General features: G+C 43.0%; 1 protein-coding gene across 1 annotated transcript; it reads left to right on the top strand.

Annotated features, from left to right (window-relative positions):
- The first annotated feature begins 15,150 nt into the window (after positions 1–15,150).
- BTG1 (BTG anti-proliferation factor 1) lies at positions 15,151–17,896 on the top strand. The gene is made up of 2 exons (XM_059683771.1): positions 15,151–15,613; positions 16,575–17,896. The coding sequence occupies exons 1-2, from the start codon at positions 15,466–15,468 to the stop codon at positions 16,940–16,942; spliced, it is 516 nt and encodes a 171-aa protein (XP_059539754.1). The 5' UTR covers positions 15,151–15,465; the 3' UTR covers positions 16,943–17,896.
- The last annotated feature ends 3,427 nt before the right edge of the window (positions 17,897–21,323 follow it).

Here is a 21,323-nt window from a genome sequence, read left to right as displayed (position 1 = left end):
CCAGCCTGATCGCCCCCAACTGCCCTCCCCTGCCAGCCTGATCGCCCCCAACTGCCCTCCCCTGCCAGCCTGATTGCCCCCAATTGCCCTCCCCTGCTGGCCTGATCGCCCCCAACTGCCCTCCCCTGCTGGCCTGATCGCCCCCAACTGCCCTCCCCTGCTGGCCTGATCACCCCCACCTGCCCTCCCCTGCTGGCCTGATCACCCCCACCTGCCCTCCCCTGCCAGCCTGATCACCCCCAGCTGCCCTCCCCTGCCAGCCTGATCGCCCCCAACTGCCCTCCCCTGCCGGCCTGATCGCCCCCAACTGCCCTCCCCTGCTGGCCTGATCGCCCCCAACTGCCCTCCCCTGCCAGCCTGATCACCCCCAGCTTCCCTCCCCTGCTGGCCTGATCGCCCCCAACTGCCCTCCCCTGCCAGCCTGATCACCCCCAGCTGCCCTCCCCTGCCGTGACTCGCCTCCTCCACTGGTCCCCACCTCTGCTGTGCATGCAGCCATCTTGTCATGGCCATCTTGTGATGACATTAGGGCGTGATGCATGAGGGTGTGATGACCACCTAGGCTATTATTAGTATAGATATTTGAGCAATCAAAGAAGCTTCTTAAAGGATGTGGTCTTGGTTTCAGATATTCTTACAGCTCTCCTACAAAGCAAATAAGGAATAGAACTTCATAAGAATGGACCTTTACTTCTAATTTTTCTAAAATATCAGAATACCCATTTCCCTGGGCCGTAATGTGTGTGATTCTTAGTATGCAATCTGTCCTGTCACTCTTTGGCTTAAACTTCTTGAGTGACTTCCCCTTATTCTTGGATATCATTAATATCTCGACTGCACTTTACAAGGTCCTTATACTCTGGCCTCACATGATTTTTCAGCCTCATCTTTGGTCTGTCTTCTCTTATTCTCCCTGCTAGAACTACAGAGTTCTGCTTTGGTTAATTCTATGCTGCCTTTGTAAATTGCTTTTCAGTCTTTTGAGCCACTCATCTTGAAGGCCCTATCCAGGTTAGTTCCTCTGTGTTATGAATGCAGGGCACAGCCCTACATGTGTGTATCCAGTTTGAAAACTAAGGTCTCCTAAGTCACTTCCTGCTTCCCTGGTAGGTTGGTTTTCAAGTTATGCTTCCAGCATCCGAAAGTATAGCCACTGAGGGAGAGGAGGTGAGTGACTTAAAGAGCTCATTCATTTAGGAGGTGAGGGGACTTAATCATAACTTTGGACTTTCTTTAGATGGTTAAACAATGAGTGTTTATGAAAACAAGAAAAATGTTTTCCCCCCAGAGTTTTCTTTTCAAAGGCTTCTCTGTGTACTCTGGCTAATTTAAAAAGAGCCCCATAGGGTGCTTATTTTTTTCACACATATATTGCCAGAGTAGTTCCTGTTTTGGTTCAAATGTGCTTCTTTTTTAAGTCAAATGAAAGAGAACTTTCTTTTAGAGGATTTATCTGCTGATCTTGTTTGTTAGCATGAACTTAAATAAAGCTTCTGTTAAGAGTTTGACTTTTTTGATAGCCAGTTAGCCTGGAGGTCAAATCACCCCTGGTATCACCGACAACAATCAAGGCTTAACTACAAGACTGCGCACAAAGACCACTAGGGGGTGCACCAAGAAAAGATAAAAAATGCGGAGACAAAGAAACAGGACGCAAATGTCAGAAATGGAAGATATAGAGCTCAAAATCACACTTTTAAGGTCTCTCAAGAACTGTCTAGAAGCTGCCGATAAACTTAGTAAGGCCCTCGAAAAGACTGGTGAGACCGCCGATAAATGTTGTGAGATCCTCAAGAAATCTAATGAGACCCTCAATGTTGTGATAAAGAACCAACTAGAAATTAAGCATACACTGACTGAAATAAAGAATATTATACAGACACCCAACAGCAGACCAGAGGAGCGCAAGAATCAAGTCAAAGATTCAAAATGCGAAGAAGCAAAAAACACCCAACCAGAAAAGCAAAATGAAAAAAGAATCCGAAAATACGAAGATAGTGTAAGGAGCCTCTGGGACAGCTTCAAGCTCACCAACATCAGAATTATAGGGGTGCCAGAAGATGAGAGAGAGCAAGATATTGAAAACCTATTTGAAGAAATAATGACAGAAAACTTCCCCCACCTGGTGAAAGAAATAGACTTACAGGTCCAAGAAGCGCAGAGAACCCCAAACAAAAGGAATCCAAAGAGGACCACACCAAGACACATCATAATTAAAATGCCAAGAGCAAAAGACAAAGAGAGAATCTTAAAAGCAGCAAGAGAAAGAAACCCAGTTACCTACAAGCGAATACCCATACGACTGTCAGCTGATTTCTCAACAGAAACTTTGCAGGCCAGAAGGGAGTGGCAAGAAATATTCAAAGTGATGAATACCAAGAACCTACAACCAAGATTACTTTATCCAGCAAAGCTATCATTCAGAACAGAAGGTCAGATAAAGAGCTTCACAGATAAGGAAAAGCTAAAGGAGTTCATCACCACCAAACCAGTATTATATGAAATGCTGAAAGGTATCCTTTAAGAAGAGGAAGAAGAAGAAAAAGGTAAAGATACAAATTATGAACAACAAATATGCATCTATCAACAAGTGAATCTAAGAATCAAGTGAATAAATAATCTGGTGATCATAATAGAATCAGGGACATAGAAAGGGAATGGACTGACTATTCTTGGGGTGGGGGGAAGGGGTGTGGGAGATGCGGGAAGAGACTGGACAAAAATCATGCACCTATGGAAGAGGACAGTGGGTGGGGAGTGAGGGCGGAGGGTGGGGTGGGAACTGGGAGGAGGGGAGTTATGGGGGGGAAAAAGAGGAACTAATGTAATAATCTGAACAATAAAGATTTAATAAAAAAATAAAAAAAATTTAAAAAAAAGAGTTTGACTTTTTTGCTAAATCCTCTCGGCTAAATTATCTGGAAGATTCTTAGTTAGAGGATGTAACTAGAGTGCTCTTAGTGCCTTCTTTCCAACCTGAAATTTATGTGTCCCAAGAGGTCTCCTCTGAAGTAAATGTTTTGAGGATGGATATTTTTCTCCCAAACCAGTTGACTTATTCCTTGGGCAGGTTGAGGTTGGGGTATGGATGTGTGAAACATGATAGGCACCCAAAGTAAGCAAGTGATTAACTCTGTAGCAGGCAATGGCCTTGGAGAGCAGTGTCTAGGTCAGGCTATTGAGAAAGGCTATCTCATAGGCTTTAGAGGGGGTAGAATAATGTCTCAAGGAAAAGGGCCATGGAAAGGAGCAGTAAAAGTAGCTCCCAAAGTTGGCCCCTGTCAATCTGGCATACAGCTATAAAATTAAGCTTTCTTAATATGGAGTTTCCCTCAGGGGAAAATTTTAGGAAGATACAAGAAGAAGAAAAGAAAGAAAGAAAGAAAGAAAGAGAGAGAGAGAGAGAGAGAGAGAGAGAGAGAGAGAGAGAGAGAGAGAGAGAAAGAAAGAAAGAAAGAAAGAAAGAAAGAAAGAAAGAAAGAAAGAAAGAAAGAAAGAAAGAAAGAATTTCTGTTACATGCTGAACATGGATGAATCTCAAAAACATTGTGCTAATCAGAAGTCAGACAAAAGAGACTACATATTGTATAATTTCATCCATACAAAGTGTCCAGAATAGGCAATTTATAGAGACAGAAAGTAGATTATTGCATTCCTGTGGCTGGGATGTCCGGAGATGAGTTTGGGATTATTTTGAAGGTAATGAAAATATTCTGAAACTGGTTATGGGATGGCTACCCAACCCCATAAATTAACTAAAAATCATTGGGTTGTACACTTGAAACAGTTGGATTTTATAACATGTAAAACATATCTCAATAAACCTCCTAAAAAAAAAAAGGTGAGATCATGTATTCTAAGGGACTAAGGATAAAACCTTCTAGCATAAAGATAGACGTGCCTTAACTAACATAATCACTATCATCTAAACTTTGGACAGACAGCTTTGTTTCTGCAAGAAAAAAAACCAGGAACAAAACCTTTCCTTGAGTTTAAAAGACAGCATCACAGTCAAAATTCAAATTGATTTTCAGAAGATGAGAATATTTCCTACATTTTGTTCAATGAACAGATTTTCAAAAGAGACCTCTATTAAAAAAACATGCAAATATGGAATGTTTTCAACACATGCACTAATGTTAATAAATGATGCTGAAGATTGCTTCTGCTTCCTTTAGGGAAAACAAGTATTTACTAAACAAATCAATAAGAACACAAGATAATGGGGAGTCTCTTATTTGTGCCCTTCAGAGAGTACATGCAATTTGATATGCTAATCATAACCATTTTATTTTCTTTAGAGCACTTCTCCGTGGCTAGATGAAGTCTTACCAGGAATTTGAATTACTCTAACTTGCTATACCTCCATAAAACACTCAGGGCCAAACCTGACCACAGGCACCAGGGCATTAGGGGAGAACAGGACCGGACCCATCTCTTCCTTCCCACGCCCTCAGATGCTCAAACAATTAAAAGGATTTCTGGGGATAAATGTAGACTTCGAATCCAGGATATGACGATATAGCCAGACCTTTATACCAATGAATGAAAGTCTCAAAAGAATGAAGGACAATGTATTGAATGGGAGCCTGACTCTAAGCTAGCATTTAACCAGCTCGAAGAGGCACTCCTCCAAGCCCCAGCCATGAGTCTCCCCACAGGGCAAGAACTCAACCTATATGTTACTGAAAGAGGAGGGATGGCCGTAGGAGTACTGACCCAAGCCTGAGGCCCTGCTCAACAGCCAGTGAGATATCTGAGTAAAGAACTGGACATCCTGGCCAAGGGCTGGTCCGCCTGTTTGCCGGCGGTGGCTGCTGTGGCGCTGCTGGTTCCAGAGGCCACCCAGTTAGCCTTAGGAAAAGGACCTGGCAATTCTTACTCCCCATAACATCATGGCTTTACTATCCTCCAAAGGAAGCTCATGGCTTTCAGAGAGCTGTCTTCTCAAATATCAGGCACTACTAGTAGAGGGACCTACAGTCAAATAAAAGTGTGGGCCTCTTTAAACCCAGCCACCTTCCTTGTGGAAGAAAAACAAATAACAGAACATGACTGAGCAGGCAGTGCTCCAAACCTATGAGGTCCGAGGAGACTTAAGGAGACTCCCTTAGAAAGTCCCCATCTGATCCTGTGGGACGGAAGCTCCTTCATGGAACATGAGGCGCATAAGGCTGGGTAGCTGGGGTCACCCTCACCACCACTCTGGAGCGCGCTCCCCTTTCTCCCGGCACTAGTGCTCAGTTAGCTGAGCGGATCGCCCTTACAAGAACATTAGAGCTCTGCGAGGGCGAGGGAGTAAACATACATACTGACTCTAAACAGGCTTTCTTGGTCCTCCACGCCCCTGCTGCCATCTGGAAGCAAAGACATTTGACAGTGAATGGATCCCCTATTAAATATCACAAAGAGATTGATCTGTTCCTGTCCTCAGTGTATCTCCCTTCAGAGGTAGCTGCTATACTTTGCAAGGGGCATCAGAGAGGATTACATGAGGTCATGGAAGGAACAGGCTAGCTGATCTGGCCACCAAGGCAGCAGCCAGAGCAGGAGTCTAAATCCTTAGACTCATTACCTAAAGTCATCTTGGATCATCGTTTAGCCCTTGATTACCTCTTGGCAGAACGAGGAGGAGTCTGCGCAATTATAAACAAGACCTGCTGCACTTATATCAGTAACTCTGGCCTCGTGGACACAAACATAAGGAAAATCTACGAACAAGCAGAATGGCTACATAAGTACAACCAATGGGGCCGGGACATGGGCAGTCTTTCTCTTCCTGGCTGCCTAGCATAACTTGTCTCCTACCCTTTCTAGGCCCCCTGGTCTCTGTAGTTTTCCTCCTAATGTTTGGACCTTGCATTTTTTAATCGCTTAGCTAAATTTGTGCTTTCTTGCCTAGAATCCTTCAAATTACAGATGGTAATGGAAATGGAACCCCGCATGAATAACCCAATTTTCCTCAGCCCTGTAGATCGTCCTTTCCTAAAGGAAGCCTGACTGCCAGGGGCCTGACAAGGTCCCCATTCAGCAAGAAGCAGCCAGAGCGGTAAGTCATCCTCCCAATTCCCTAAGGGCAGGCAGTAGGGTTACTCCATGAGAGGGGGGACATGAGGAGTTAGTGGGATCAGGCAGTTTAGGGGAAGGGCCGCAGGGAGGGGAGATGGTAGGTAAGGAGGAAATCAACCAGATGGTCAATTGAGCAAGACAGGCAGAATGTACCAGTCAACCATAGAGTGCCCTTCCCCCTGGACCCAAGAATGGGAACTAAAAGCGGGAAGACGAGGGCAAAAAGAGATTGGGTGGTGTTTCTTTGAAAGAGCCAAGAGAAGGCAAGTGCAGGAAATTTAAACCCCTAGCCAGTGGTCGGCAAACTGCGGCTCTTTGGCCCCTTGTGTGTGTGGCTCTTCCTAAGCCTTAGGAGTACCCTAATTAAGTTAATAACAATGTACCTACCTATGTAGTTTAAGTTTAAAAAATTTGGCTCTCAAAAGAAATTTCAATCATTGTACTGTTGATATTTGGCTCTGTTGACTAATGAGTTTGCCGACCATGGTCCTAGACTAATGAGCTTCTGTAGCAACCCTTTCCCGGGACCCCTCTCTCTGCGAGGAGAGCTCTGTTACTTTAACTGTAATAAACTTTGCTTCCCTTTGCTTACCCCTCCCTTGTCCTTGAATTCATAAAGTTCTAGAGACAATGAACCCAATAGTTCACACTCAGCTCTCAAAATCATGGACTATGCCAACATTTAATTCCATGATTACTTTATCAAGCTTCCTGAGTATTATCTTCTCTCTTGGGAGTAACATGTAGCTATTATTATTTGCCCTAGTTTGCTTAATGTATCCAAAGCTGGGACGAAGGCATTTCACTCAGACTATAGAACCTCAGGGAAGCAGATAACTAATCGTTTAAAACTTAGCTGACGCTTAAAGGCAGCTTTTATATATTAAATTAGTATGCTGATTTTTTTCTTTTAAGGGACAAAGTTTCTAGCTGAGATAGTATATGCCTAGATAAAAAGTTTGTTGGTTGGTTTTAGATGACAGAATTTTGCCATTACTTTTTGAAAAACAGTTGTTCTGAAACATTAGTGCCCAGATAGCTGGACGTCAACCCTAGAGTTTCTGATTTAGTAGGTTTAGAGACAAAAGTTTGCATTTCTATGAATACGCAGGGGTAATGCTGAGCTGATGCTCTGGGGACCACACTCTAAGAACTGAGAAGTTTTGATCCCCTGCCCTATTAAGTTTGAACGGAAAGGGGGGTCCATGTGCTCCAGATTCAGAACGTTGTAAACACTGTAGGCCAGGATCATAACTTGTAAGAACTTTGTGTAATCCCTTAAAGTTCACAATTTTCCAAAGTTCGTCATCTGCCTCTTTCCCAGACTCCTGTTAACCTTAAAACTGAAATAGGTCTTTAGCAGCTGGAGAGATGCAGATAAACATCCCCATCCCATAAATGTGAACACTCTGAGGGGTTGCCCCAGGAGAGAGAGTAGATGGTGGAGCTTTAGAAAGAGGCAAGTAAATAGAGCCATGGAGCTCTGCTAAAAGAAGGGAAGAAGGTCTTGGAAGGAAGCCTGGCTTTGAGAAATGGCCTTGAGGCTTAACAATAGAAAGATCTGTGAGAATACCTGGAGGGCGGGCCATCCTGGCCAACAGTGCCCTGCGGGGATAAGACACAAAACCAGCCCTTCTTGCTCTCCTCCAGCCTCCTCCACCTGAACTCTCAGAAGTTCCTGTGCTCCCCAGATAGCTCAAAAGGAGAAGTGAGATGCTTAAATAATATAAAATAGAGGGTGTTTTTGCTGCTTTCTCTTCTCTGTCCATAAAGGTAATTTTCATACCAGAGAAATTATTTTATTTGGCAGATTAATGTTTTAATATGTCCTTTGATTCATTTTTCAATGAGCTTTTGAAGAGATGTAGCTGTATTTTTCAGGTATACCAGCCATAAGAAGTCTCTTCAACTGCCTTAATTTTTTTTTTGTTTTGTTTTGTTGTTCGTTTGTTTTACTTTACTGTCTCTACTTGTCTCCAAATAGTCATCTAACTTTATAGGGTTTTATTTCTCACAGTCCCTTTTAGAAAAGGTAATATCAGGAAAAGCATAGTTTTGCCATCCATGACTTGAGAGTTCAGATCTGGTTGCCAAGACCTTGGGTAAATGACTTATTTTCTTTAGGATCAAAACTTCACATGTTAAATGCTGTCAATTACTCTCACGTGGTGGTATTTTTTGGAGAAGTAAATGGGAATGTCTCTAAAACACTCAGCACATTTTCTGAGGCACTGTCAGTGATGATGAGCTCTATGATCATTTTTGTTGCTGTTGTTAGGGAGCTCTTTAATTCTTTTCCTCCCATTCTCTCCAAACAATCTGAATTGCTTTAATAAGAAGAAGCAGTTTAGCCCCAAATCTGTGTGCACCCTCAGATTTCTAGTTCTCTTGCGTTTTCTGAACCCCAGTGGATGTAAACCTAGTACAAATGCCTTAGATTGTGCCCTTGGATTCACACCTAAGCAAAGCCAGGCAGGGTGCCAAATGGAGATGCTGCTGAAAGTGGTCTTCTTCCTGTGGGTAACCAAGAAAAGAATAAATAAAAGGCATGCATAGGTCTCTAGTTGAAGAAATAAGCCCACATGAAAAGCTAAATTATTTAAAGATTTAAATAAGAATTAAATACAAATATAGAAGTCACTTCAACATTTCCATTTTCCATCATCCCCAGGGCTTTCTAAAAGCTAAATCTGATCATATTACTTCCTTGCTAAAAACACTCCTCAGCACCTATGCCCCCTCAACTCACAATTTTTTCCAACAATATTTATCTTCCTTATATTGGTTTAAGCCATTAAAATATTCCAAGGTCAGGCTCCTCCTTTTCTTCCTCCCAAAGAGACTGAATTAATGGCCAACTTCACTGGTTTAGCAGAGATCCTTCACTTTGGGGACTTGCTTATCTCCTCCTGCCCCCAAATACACACCAAAATAAATACCTTGTCTCTATTTGCTATTAACTGTTAAATTTGTATGTTTTCTCCCCACGTCCCGCGTGGTTCAGGGTTCAGGATCTGGAGGAGGTCCGCACGCAAATGAAAGAGACAAGACAAGAAATAATAATTTGGGAATATTGGGGGGCCAGATGGGCAAGTCCAACCCAAGAGGAAGGACTTCCACTGTGCTCAGGCCTGGCCAACCTTTTATTGGTTTGGGATACACCCATGGCCCTTAGGCAGGCAGTTTCCAGTAACAGGCAGACTAGCCCATCAGCAAGGATTTACAAAATAGTAAATGGGGAAGGTGCTTCAGCTACAATTGTCTGGACTAACAGTGGGGGCACAGCCCTGACCATTGCCAGAGCTCAAGGGCCGCCAGCCTTCCGGGATCCTTGTCCACACCTCTCTGCTAGTGAAGACAATGAGTGGCTTCCCACAGTTAACACTCTGTAAATAGCTCTCCCACTGAACCTTGTACTTGTTGGTTAAGCTGTGAGTGTTCTAAAGCAAGTGCCATGGACAGCCTAGGGCTCTATTTGGAAGTAAATTCACAGTAAATATAACTTTAGTGAATGCAGCTAGCTGACTGGCAACAAAAAGTCTATGGGCCTAAATGCACCGTTAGGAGTGGGAAGAACTGCATTGACAGGTGGGATTATAAGGGGAGGTTGTGGAAGGCCTTCCAGATATACTTGTGAACTGTAATACAGCCATTTTAAAACTTCTGGGACTTTCCTAGCAATAATCCAGGAACCCTGGATCACATGGATGAGGTGAGAGATGAGCATCATAAGGTCACCTTGTGATCAACTTCAGGATAGAATGCCAATATGAGAGAGCAGCACACAAGCAACTGATATCCATGGGATCCATGGGAACCAGAGGTAAAAATACTAAAATGTGTCTAAATAGTGAGGAGATAGAAAAGGAGGGCTAGGTAGGCAGTCAGGGACAGGGACCACGTGGAGGTAGGGGGAAGGGAAGTTAGGCATGGAGGCAAAGAAAGGACCTAGAACTAGCTAGGCGGAACCACTGGGAAAAACTTGACCTGGCTGGGCAGGAAAAACTTGACCCTTGACCTGGCCAGGCGGGAACAGTGATGTCACCACCAACCTGAAGTGGCAGTCTTCAATCAGGTCCTCCCACAGGCGGGAACTTGAACTTTGGTATAATTGGATATTGTCAGAATTCCTTGAAGGGGGCAATCAGAAGCTAGCAGAGTATACAAACATCCCCTAGACCAGCGGTTCTCAACCTGTGGGTCGTGACCCCTTTGGGGGTCGAACGACCCTTTCACAGGGGTCGCCTAAGACCATCGGAAAACACACATATAATTACATGTTGTTTTTGTGATTAATAATTATGCTTTAATTATGTTCAATTTGTAACAATAAAATTGGGGGTCACCACAACATGAGGAACTGTATTAAAGGGTTGCGGCATTAGGAAGGTTGAGAACCACTGCCCTAGACAAAGAGCTTATTTGGTAATCTGTTTTGCACCCCCTTCCTGCTGCCTAAGTCCTTCTATCCCCCCCTAAGCTTTGTTTCCCCCACCAATAACATTTCTTTTCTTACCACCATTTTGTCTGTGAATTCATTCTTCAGTTTTACAAGACAAACAGCTCCGGCCTGACCACCACATTTTGGGTTTCAAGAGCATAAGGGGGAAATAAAAAGCAAAAAACCTTAAATGGGAAAATGTGGATGTTACCCCAATATTCCTGAGCAACACGTACGTGTAAGTCACCTTGGTCTCCATTTCATTTGCTGTGCAAATGCAGTCTATCCTAAAAAGAGATAATCTTCAAAAGCAATCAATACAATAATTAACAAGGCAGCCAGGAAAAAAGTGCGGTAGAGTTAACTTATTTTCTCCCCTTAAATACTAACTGTCCGATTTTAGGCAGCAAAAATTCTCTCTACATTATTTTTCATCTAACAAATTGCAAGTAGTGGTTTTATGTCTATTTAACACCATAAGACAGTGGTTCTCAACCTTCTGGCCCTTTAAATACAGTTCCTCATGTTGTGACCCAACCATAAATTATTTTCGTTGCTACTTCATAACTGTAATGTTGCCACTGTTATGAATAGTAATGTAAATATCTGATATGCAGGATGGTCTTAGGCGACCTCTGTGAAAAGGTCGTTCAACTGCCAATGGGGTCGCGACCCACAGGTTGAGAACCGCTGCCATAAGGCAACATTTACTATGGGTTGGGCTTTTGCTTAGTCATTGGGAGTACAATAGTGAATGGCATGAGATGCCTGCCCTCAAAGAATCTACAGACTGGAAAGGAAGATAGGCTAATAAACATAGTAATTCTAGTCTGTCAGATAAGTATCAGAGCCAGAGCAAGGGACAATAGGGTACTGCAGAAATGTACTCAAGTCCAGAGTCAGGGAAGGCTACTTGGAGAATAAGGAGAAATTACCTAGATAGAGGGGGAAATGACCAGGTATTCCAGGCAGTGGGAATAAGTATATAAAATTAATGGCATAATAGCTTCATTTAGTGTTATCATATTCATAGATTAATAGTTTAGATAAGTTCCCAAATGTAAGGTCATGATGAAATGCAAAAAGTGACATGTAGTAATTTTCATTTAATTAAGATCATGCTTTATTCTGATATGGATACCTCTCCTACTTTGGGGATGTTAAAATGTCATCCTTTCCCTCAAATGTAGTGATAGCAGATGGAAATGTGATTTTAAAAAAAAATTCTTTGGCACAGCCAGCGTGGCTCAGTGGTTGAGCATCAACCTATGAACCAGGAGGTCAATGTTCGATTCCCAGTCAGGGCACATGCCCGAGTTGCTGGCTCGACTCGATCCCCAGTGTGAAGCCCGCTGGAGGCAGCTGATCAATGATTCTCCCTCATCATTGATGTTTTTATCTCGTTCTCTTCCTTTCTTTTCCTCTCTGAAATCAATTTAAACAAATTCTTTAGCCAAATAAAAGATCTTGTGCTGATCCCTAAATTTTATTAGTTTATGAAGCAGAGAAAAATGTTCAGTTCCCCATGCCATATAAATGTTTGTTTTCCTTTTTCTCTCTTTGGTTAAAAACAATACTAAAAAAATCTACAGGGATCTCAGATTTTAGTATAGAGCAAACAGTTCCAGTAACATTAGAACTGAGGGATGCGAATATAAACCCCCAGCCCTTTGAAATTCTAGTTAGTTGTCCAATAGTTACCTCTATAGAAGTGCTTTCTGAACTCTTCAGCATTGTTTCCAAAGACCTGACATTTGTGCTTTTCGTGCAAACTTATTTTTAAAGCCAGGTTCATTTCCTGGATTTGTTTTGACAGAATTCCTAAGATTTACTTTTAGTGCTTTGATTGAAAACTTTCTAGGTTTTAGAAATTAATTTCATAATATTATTAAATTGCTTGATGATAATATAAGCGTATATATATATATACATATATATGTATATATATATATATTTGAATGCTGAAGACAGTGCTAAATAGTTTCTGTAGTTATTACATTTAAACCTCATACCAGCCTTTTGTCTCTTTGATTACTATACAGAGAGGTTAAGTAACTTACATGAGGACACCAAGCCATGAGTTAGTACATGATTGAGATTGCCCTGTAGTTTACCATAACAATATGAAAAAGTGTCTTTATAATCCAAAAGCTGTCCAGATATACCAGCTTGTTTCTTGGAAGGGACGAACTTGACTAAATTTCTGGAAAAATATTACTAAACACATGTATGTCCAGAACTGAAAACTATTAACAATTAACATTGTGTACTATCTAAAGCTTGAATTTAGGATCTGCATCTCTCTCTCTCTCTCTCTCTCTCTCTCTCTCTCTCTCTCTCTCTACCTATCTCTCTATCTATCTATCTATCTATCTATCTATCTATCTATCTATCTCTATCTCCTTATTTTCTGAGTGCACCCCAAATTCTCCAGGTAAAACAGTAATTTCTTAAATCCATTTGTCTCTTAAAAGAATGAATTAAGGTGGGAAACACACATACAATAAAAAACAGTGGAGGCAGGCAAACCTTTCAGAAATATGTGAGCTAAGCTTTCTGTTAATCCTATTCAACTCATTTTAAAAAGCTTTGGAGAAGGGTCTAGATGCTGACTGGGAAGGTGGCTAAAAGTGGAGAGAATATGGGCTTGGAAGACAACAGTGAGTTCAAATCCTAGCATTTTCTTAGCTTCGTTATTTGTTTTGTAGGTGACAAAACAAATTTAAACTCAGAATTATTGGGAGTTCAAGTTGGAGACCAGGCTTAGAGGAGAAAAACTTGCCCCCGATTTCCAATCTAATGCTCAAAAGACTGGTAATGCAAGGAAAATTAACACATCAGATGTTTAAGGGTGGGCAGTGGTAGGAGAGATATCAGAAGGCCTTGTTCTAGGCTAGGGAGATTTTAAGGATTTACTTCTGTTTCCTGTCTCCTTTCTGAGTAATAAAAGAGGTTTCTGGTCCCCAGTAACAACCATGATGATTATTTTTCAAGTACAGTTCTATCTGAAAAGTTCTAGAAGTAAACAAACGTACCTTATTTATCATTTTTTTAATAAATTTATCCAAAGAAAATGAATACTTTCACTAGTCAGTGAGTTTAACAATGCTATGTAAGTACCTAGCGATTGCATATGAGTAAAAAATAACCTAGAAGTTATTCTTTCAGTCAGTTTTACATATTTCATGTAAACAGTAAAACTTTTTCTCCTCCTGCTTTATAACAAGTCCTACTTTTGCTTCATCTCTATGCCCTTTGGCTCCATATTAAAAGAGAAAACACTCAAAGTGCTGTATTTTGCAATATTGATGACCAACTAAGCTCGGGATATTTATTTCCATCTGGTAGAGTTCAACTTCTGCCTCTTGTTTGCTTTCTCCATCTGCTCGCCTCACCATTTTTTTTCTTCTCTTCCTTAATGGAGTTCAGATTAACCCTTTTCTGGGCCTAACTGTTTTAGCAAGCTCACGCCTTCGTGCCAGTCTTTTTTTCCTTTTAGTTTGCAAGTAGGGTTTCCAGTAAACTTAAATGCCTATGCCTTATATTTTCACAAGCTTCACACTTTATCTTTTTTTCTTCTGTTTTCATAAAGAGCATCAGAACCGAAGGTTCAGGCAGTTATGTGTACTAGAAAACAGCAATTTTTGGTTTTGTGTATAAACAGTGTAGAATACATTCTATTCCTCCCCGCCCCCCAATTCATAATAAAATGTACAAGATCCACGTTACTCCGTATTCAGTAACAGGCTTTCCTTATCAACCTTAAGTTGGAGGCAGGAAAGTGTCCACTCTTCTCTCCCTTGACTCCTGAAGTTACTGCAACAGCAACCACAAAAGGCGAAGTAACCTTTTATTTATTTATTTCGCAATTAAACTTTTACAAAGGCATCCCCGACTCCTCCCCGAGGGTGAAGCAGAAAGGGCTCCTTGGCGTTGGCTGCACTTCTGCGAGGAGACCTGGGCTCCCACGGATCGCAGCATGCCCAGCGAGAGCCCGCCCCCCCCCCCATCCCATTACCCCCCCGCCCACTTTCTTTTGCACCCGCTGCGCGCCCCCAGCACCTTCAGCGCGGGCACCCGCTCTCCGCTGCGCCAGCCGCTCCTCCTGCTGGGGGAGCCAGCCAGGTACACCTGGAGCGGGGACGGGATGTAAACCCCGCGTACGCGAGGCGGCGGGCGGCGCAGTGTGCAGCTCCATCGGAGCGGCGAGAGCGCGTACCGGCAGCCCAGCCCGGGCCAAGCGGCTTTCACTGCACGGCACTCAGCCGCCCGGTCCGAGCGCCCGGGCCGCGCGCTCGCGCACGGGACGCCCTGGCCCAGGGCCGCGGGCGGCGGCGGGAGGCGGGAGGCGGAGCCAGGGCTGGGGGCGGGGCTTTCACACGCGCACCCGTCAGTTTCTCGTGTTCCCCGCCCCCGCTCTCCGGGCTCCGGCCGCCACTCGGGGTTTATTTGTTTACAAGCGGATTACGTCAGCTCCTCCCTCTCTTCCTGGCCTCTGGGCCCGCCCCCTGGCCCTTTTCCCGCCCCCTCCGGCTCCGAATTTGCTTGCGTCACAATGGTGCGATCTCGGGATTGGCCGGAGTCAGCCGTCACGCTCCAGCTACGCACTTCCTCTCCGCGGCGCTATAAAAAGTGCCGCACGGAGCCCGCATCTCTTCGCCCCCCAGAGCTGGAAATGCAACTGCTGGGAGCTCCCGAGGCTGCTTAGCTGGAGGCGGAGGCGGCCGGGGAGGTCCGAGCGATGTGACCAGGCCGCCATCGCTCGTTTCCTCCTCTCTCCTGCCGCCTCCTGTCTCTCAAATAACTTTTTTACTATAAAGAAAAGAGAAAAAAAAAAAGAAAGTAGCTCCCCGCCCGCCCCTCACGCCCTCTCTTCCTCTTAGCCCTCTGACCCGCGAGGGAGCCCGGGGTGCCGCTCCGCCGTCGGGGCCGCGCCGCCGAGCCCCGCCGCCCCCATGCATCCCTTCTACACCCGGGCTGCCACCATGATAGGCGAGATCGCCGCCGCCGTGTCCTTCATCTCCAAGTTCCTCCGCACCAAGGGGCTCACGAGTGAGCGACAGCTGCAGACCTTCAGCCAGAGCCTGCAGGAGCTGCTGGCAGGTGAGGGGCCTCGGTGGGAAGGCGAGGGGTGCCGGGGGTGCGGGTCCCTCAGCCCCGGGCGGGCCGTCGGGCCGCGGGAGCCTGGCTGTGCCTCGGGCCGGCGGCGCTCGGGTCCCGCCGCGGGACCGGGACCGGGACGGGCGCGCTGGCCGCCCACGAACGGCGGGTTCCGGCGAGGGTGTAGGGGCTTGGCCGAGGGCGCCCCCTCTCCCCACGACTGGCTAGTGGAGGGGAGAAGAACACGGGACGCACAACAAAGAAACTAAAGCCCCCCGAGGCGGGAGCCGCGGTCCTCGGACCGTCCGCGTATCTAGGGACAAAGGAGCGACGGCGCCGGGGGGGTTCTGCGCCCCCACCCCCCGCCCCTAACCGTCCGGTGCGGGGCGACCGGCCCCGGGTGGGACCGCGCCGCTGTCCCGGAGCCAGGCTGGGACCAGCCTGGGACGGACGTGCTGTCCGCCCCGGCCGCCTCCTCCCGCCCATTAATCATCGCATTTGTCACCGGGACAATTACGCTCTGCCCAGAGCCTGGTGTGGGGTTGCTTGTTTTTCTTCCCTTCGGGGTGAACAGTCCGGTTGCGCTTCTCTCCTCCAAAGCCGTAAACCCCATTGTGTGCCGCTGCGGTGGAGAAAGTACCGGTTCCCGCCCGGCCGCCCGCCCGCCGGTGCTATCTCTCCGGCCCAGGCTGCGCGCCTGATTCCTGGTTTTGGCGGCTCTACTGGTTGGTTCCTGGACTTTTTTTTTTTTTTTTGTCCCATGCTACTCCTGTATTGTTTCTAAAATCCGGCCCGCTCACTCCCCGCACACGCACAGCCGTGAATGCAATGCTGAGCACTTAAAAAAAAAAAAGTTGATAGTTTTCATTTTCACCCCTCAAAGGAGCCATCGGGGAAAGGAAAACCACAGCGGTAGCTACCCGTCCCCGTCTAAGCCTTGTTTCTCCGGTTCTTTCTTCTGCAGAACATTATAAACATCACTGGTTCCCAGAAAAGCCGTGCAAGGGATCAGGTTACCGTTGCATTCGCATCAACCATAAAATGGATCCTCTGATTGGACAGGCGGCGCAGCGGATTGGACTGAGCAGCCAGGAGCTGTTCAGGCTTCTCCCCAGTGAACTCACACTCTGGGTAGATCCCTACGAAGTGTCCTACAGGATTGGCGAGGACGGCTCCATCTGCGTGTTGTACGAGGCCTCACCAGCAGGAGGTAGCACTCAGAGCAGCTCCAGCGTGCAAATGGTAGACAGCAGAATCAGCTGCAAGGAGGAACTTCTCTTGGGCAGAACGAGCCCTTCCAAAAACTACAATATGATGACTGTATCAGGTTAAGATATAGTCTGTGGATGGATCATCTTATAATGGATGGATAAATTTGATTTTTGCTTTGGGTGGGCTCCTCTTGGGGATGGATGGATTATGGAATTTAAATCATGTCACAGCTGTGAAGATCTGGCACAAGATAGAGTGGTAAAAAAAAATTTTTTTTTAAGTGACAGTGCCATAGTTTGGACAGTACCTTTCAATAATTTAATAGCCTGTGAGTCCAAGTCAATGATCACTTTATTTGCTAGGGAGTGAAGTCCTAGGGTGGTTTCAGTTTCTCCCAGACGCTATACCTAAATTTTTACATCAGTCCCTTTAATGCAAATCTGTATTTCAAAGAACTGTTCTCTGCAGTAGGTCTTGGCAGAGGAAATTTGCACTATTACACTTGAAAATTGTTAACTTTTTGGCAGCTGCATAGGAAAGCTCAACATTTTAAACAAGGTAGTACTGGAAGTTTTATGACAAGACTTTTACCTAGCACTTAAATATGTATAAATGTACATACGACAAACTAGTAGGCATGACCTGGGAAAATGGTCAGACCTTGTATTGTGTTTTTGGCCTTGAAGGTAGCAAGTGACCAGAATCGGCCTTGGCAACAGGCTTTACAATTTAAGACCCTTAAAAAGACACTGTCTCAACTGTGGTGGTAGCACCAGCCAGCTCTGTACATTTGCTAGCTTGTAGTTTTCTAAGACTGAGTAAACTTCTTATTTTTAGAAAGTGGAGGTCTGGTTTGTAACTTTCCTTGTACTTAATTGGGTAAAAGTCTTTTCCACAAACCACCATCTATTTTGTGAACTTTGTTAGTCATCTTTTATTTGGTAAATTATGAACTGGTGTAAATTTGTACAGTTCATGTATATTGATTGTGGCAAAGTTGTACAGATTTCTATATTTTGGATGAGAAATTTTTCTTCTCTCTATAATAAATTGTTTCTTATCTTGGCATTTTAATTAATCTCTTGTCATGATTATAGACGTTCAGCTAAAATATATATTTCTCAGAAGACTTAGGTTCTATAAGCTATGTGAATGTCAGTTGCACACTGGTCATGCTAAGAACATTTATTTGATGAGTGAAGATCTATGTATACATATTTAGATGTTATAGAGGAAACACAGGGTTGTTGTTGTTTTTTTAAAAATCTCTGAAGTCAAAACATGGACATACTCCCAGGCCAAATGCATGAAATGAGGATGAAACAAAAGGGTTAACATCTATCAAAAATGATACTCAAAGGATTACATTTCATTGCTTCCCAGTTGAAGTGAAGATACAAATGTTCCATTCTGACCCACCTTTGAGAAACAATTATTTTGCCCCTATGGATTCCTTGTTCAGTTAAAAAATCCTGGGGCAGATGACCCATAGTCTTAAAAGAACAGGCTAATCACTACAGAGAAATTGGTTGCTTTTTGGTTTTCATCAGCTGCAAGATTTACATTTAAAAAATCACTTAATCTGGGATTCAACAAAAGGTATGTTTTTACACATTTTTATTCTCAAAAGTTGTAATGCTGAGTTTTTGATTTCTCATTTTCAGACTTTTATTTCAGTTAAAGCCTAAGAATCTAAATGAAACAAATGAACATTGCTGGAGTGTAGCTTACTCCACTACCCTTACGATAGAGACTTAGTAAATTTTTGTTTGTAGAGGATAACAGGGTTTTTCTCTACACAGTTCAAGTAACTTGCCATATAGTGGCACTTATTTTTTGTAGAAATGTAAACAAGTTCACACTGGAAATACGCAGTCTAGATTACTTGGCAATTAGTAATCCCAATTAAATATGAAAATTAATTTTTATCTGTAAGATTAAATTCTGACTTTGTAGATTATACAGGAATATACAGCTAAACCTGCAGGTATTTGGAATACAGATGACTGTGTACTTGATTGGCAGGCTATTTCAGGAGTTTGAAATATAACCACAACACATAGACTACCCTTGCTAATAACGGTTTTGTTTTTCTGTTCATTTTTGAAAACCCCTCTTCCCCCTCAGTTTTTCAAACTTTAATTTACAATAAAACAAATGGTACTATAGTCTTGACGCAGGTCTCACACCAGTGCTGACTACTATTGTATACCAACTGCATTTCCTATGGTAACTCCTTTGAAGCTAGGTAACTGATAAAGCTTTCCATAATCTGGGACCTAAGGCAAAGTGAGGAGACTTCTCAGATGGAGAATTGGTTTTGAAGATCTTCACATCAGACTTTTTAGTACTTTAAAATAACTTTGGTAGGAAGAGAACTTAATAAAACATTTTATTTTTGAATTCAGGTGATGTCTGGCAAGTAAGGAGCTGTTAAGTTCCTCTTTAAAAGGCAAGCATCACTGAGACTTAGCAGCCAGCTGTTTCCTGTGACTTTAACCCTGCATTCCCCAGACAATTGTCTAGTACAGTAACTGTTTGATAGTTCTTGTTCACTGCTTCTGGGGAATGTTTTGCCTAGCTATTTTGATGAGAACATTTGAGTGTCTGTTGCGTGCACATGTAGGTGTGTACCAAGCCTGTACATATAGTCATTTATACCGGTTGTGTACTTTTAGTTAGTAGTGAAAAAATTTAAAAGGCTTTTACACTGCCTGAGTTAAAGATAGTTTCTTTAATGAAATCACTTTAGGAAATGATTTAGAAATCATTTTAGGAAAGGATGTCTGCTTTCAAATCCATTAGTTGCCACTGACACCATACATTCAGTTATTGGCAATAAGTTTAGGAATGTTACTTTTTGAGTTTTAACGGGTAGTTGTAAAATTATTTCCTCCAATTGTAAGTATTGTTTTTCTCTAATGCTGAAGGAAGGCTTACAGTGGATTGTATGGCAAGCTGTTTATGGAGGATAATGTGGCTGTTTTCCTGGCAATTTGGAATGGGAATCACATGTCCTTACCCTTAATCTGCAATATTTTTGTAATAATAGACTAGAAACGCCACCAGAAAACTGCTTTTTGATACTATTGCACAAATGATTTCCTTAAGTAACTATAACACAGAAATTGTAACTTTATATACCAGGTGTTACAGATCATGGAATTGGCCTTTGAGTTCAAGGAAGTATTCCTGACTATTCTAGTGTTTAAAGGTTTTCAGGCTTCCCTTAATCTTAGGTACAAATACTATCTGCTATTAGACTTTTCCCCTTGGTGATTTTTTAACATTTCTGATACTGCCCTCCCTCTTTACAGAAGAGAAATAGTATTTTGTTTATTGAAATTTAACGATATTTTCTCTCCCATTTGCACTTCTATTTCAGATGATGTGATAAGATGCTATTGATAAACTTTGTGGGAGAGTTTGTCAGTAGTTCTAGCTATACACAAGAGACTTTAAAAAGTGTATTTTGGATTTCCTGGAACAATAGATTTCTTATTTATCTGAAGGTATATAGACTGGAAATAGTTTAGTATCATTTCAGTCTTGGCAGTTGAACTTTTGTGTATGGCTGCTACCAAAACATAATGGTTTATTTTTCATGTTTGGAGCATAACAGTATGAAAAATCTTTTGTAGTTTGTACTACTAACCAAACTGAGCTACTTAACTGAGTCCTTAAGTCATTTAGTACAAATAGGCCAGAGGAATTCTATGTTATGAGTTATAATTTCTGGTTATTTCTATATATCTTTGTTTTCTTCTGATAATAGCATAAAGTTAAGCAAGGTGTTAAATTTTGTATTTTTGAGATGTTCCTATATAAGTAAGCCTTAGATAGATTGTATTAATAGTAAAGATTGACACCATTTCTTCAACAATTTGCAGAGTGTAATTGACACCAGTTTTTTTACTGCAATTTTAATTTGGTTTACCACTTACTTTTGGCATCATTCAGTGTGTCAAACAGGAATAGTTAAACGATAAGACTTCCACCCAAGTCATAGGATTCTCAAAAATTTTTTTAATGCTTTTCTATCATCTCATAGTTGAATAAATCTTACAAGGAATATTCTGGACTTCAATTTCTGACTTTTATATGAGCTTTTTCATGATATTTACCATTTTAGTGTTGAAGATGCAGTGATCTTTTGGGAGTTTTGTACAATTATAAATAGTAATAATGCTGAAGGGTGAAGTGATTTGAGTCTAGGGGCTAGATAAAAAGGGAAAGGATGAGAGAAATGAAAATGGGAGATGGAGGAATTTAAAGGTTTGGTAATAAAAATGCATTTGCTGGGGTCATGGATGTTTATCAAGAGGCGGTTATGCAGCACAGTCTTGGCAGAAAGTTTGGGGAATGCTACTGTAGGGATTCTGTAATTCATGAATCTGGGACAAAGTCTGTACTCATTTGTGAACATGCAGGCCAAAGTGCTAGTAAGGTTTATGGCCCATACTAAGTAGAAACTGGGTTTGGGGGAGGAATGGATGGGAAC

The sequence above is a fragment of the Myotis daubentonii genome, chromosome 2 (assembly GCF_963259705.1).
Source record: "Myotis daubentonii chromosome 2, mMyoDau2.1, whole genome shotgun sequence".
Lineage (NCBI taxonomy): Eukaryota > Metazoa > Chordata > Mammalia > Chiroptera > Vespertilionidae > Myotis > Myotis daubentonii.
The sequence above is the reverse complement of the archived record's forward strand: the minus strand, read 5'-3'. Positions and strand labels throughout refer to the sequence as shown.

What these genes read in the sequence shown, in the direction of transcription:
- BTG1 (XM_059683771.1), top strand. Translation starts at nt 15,466, where the DNA reads ATGCATCCCTTCTACACCCGGGCTGCCACCATGATAGGCGAGATCGCC. An exon ending in CCTGCAGGAGCTGCTGGCAG is followed by an intron (nt 15,614 to 16,574) that starts GTGAGGGGCCTC and finishes TTTCTTCTGCAG; the next exon opens with AACATTATAAACATCACTGG.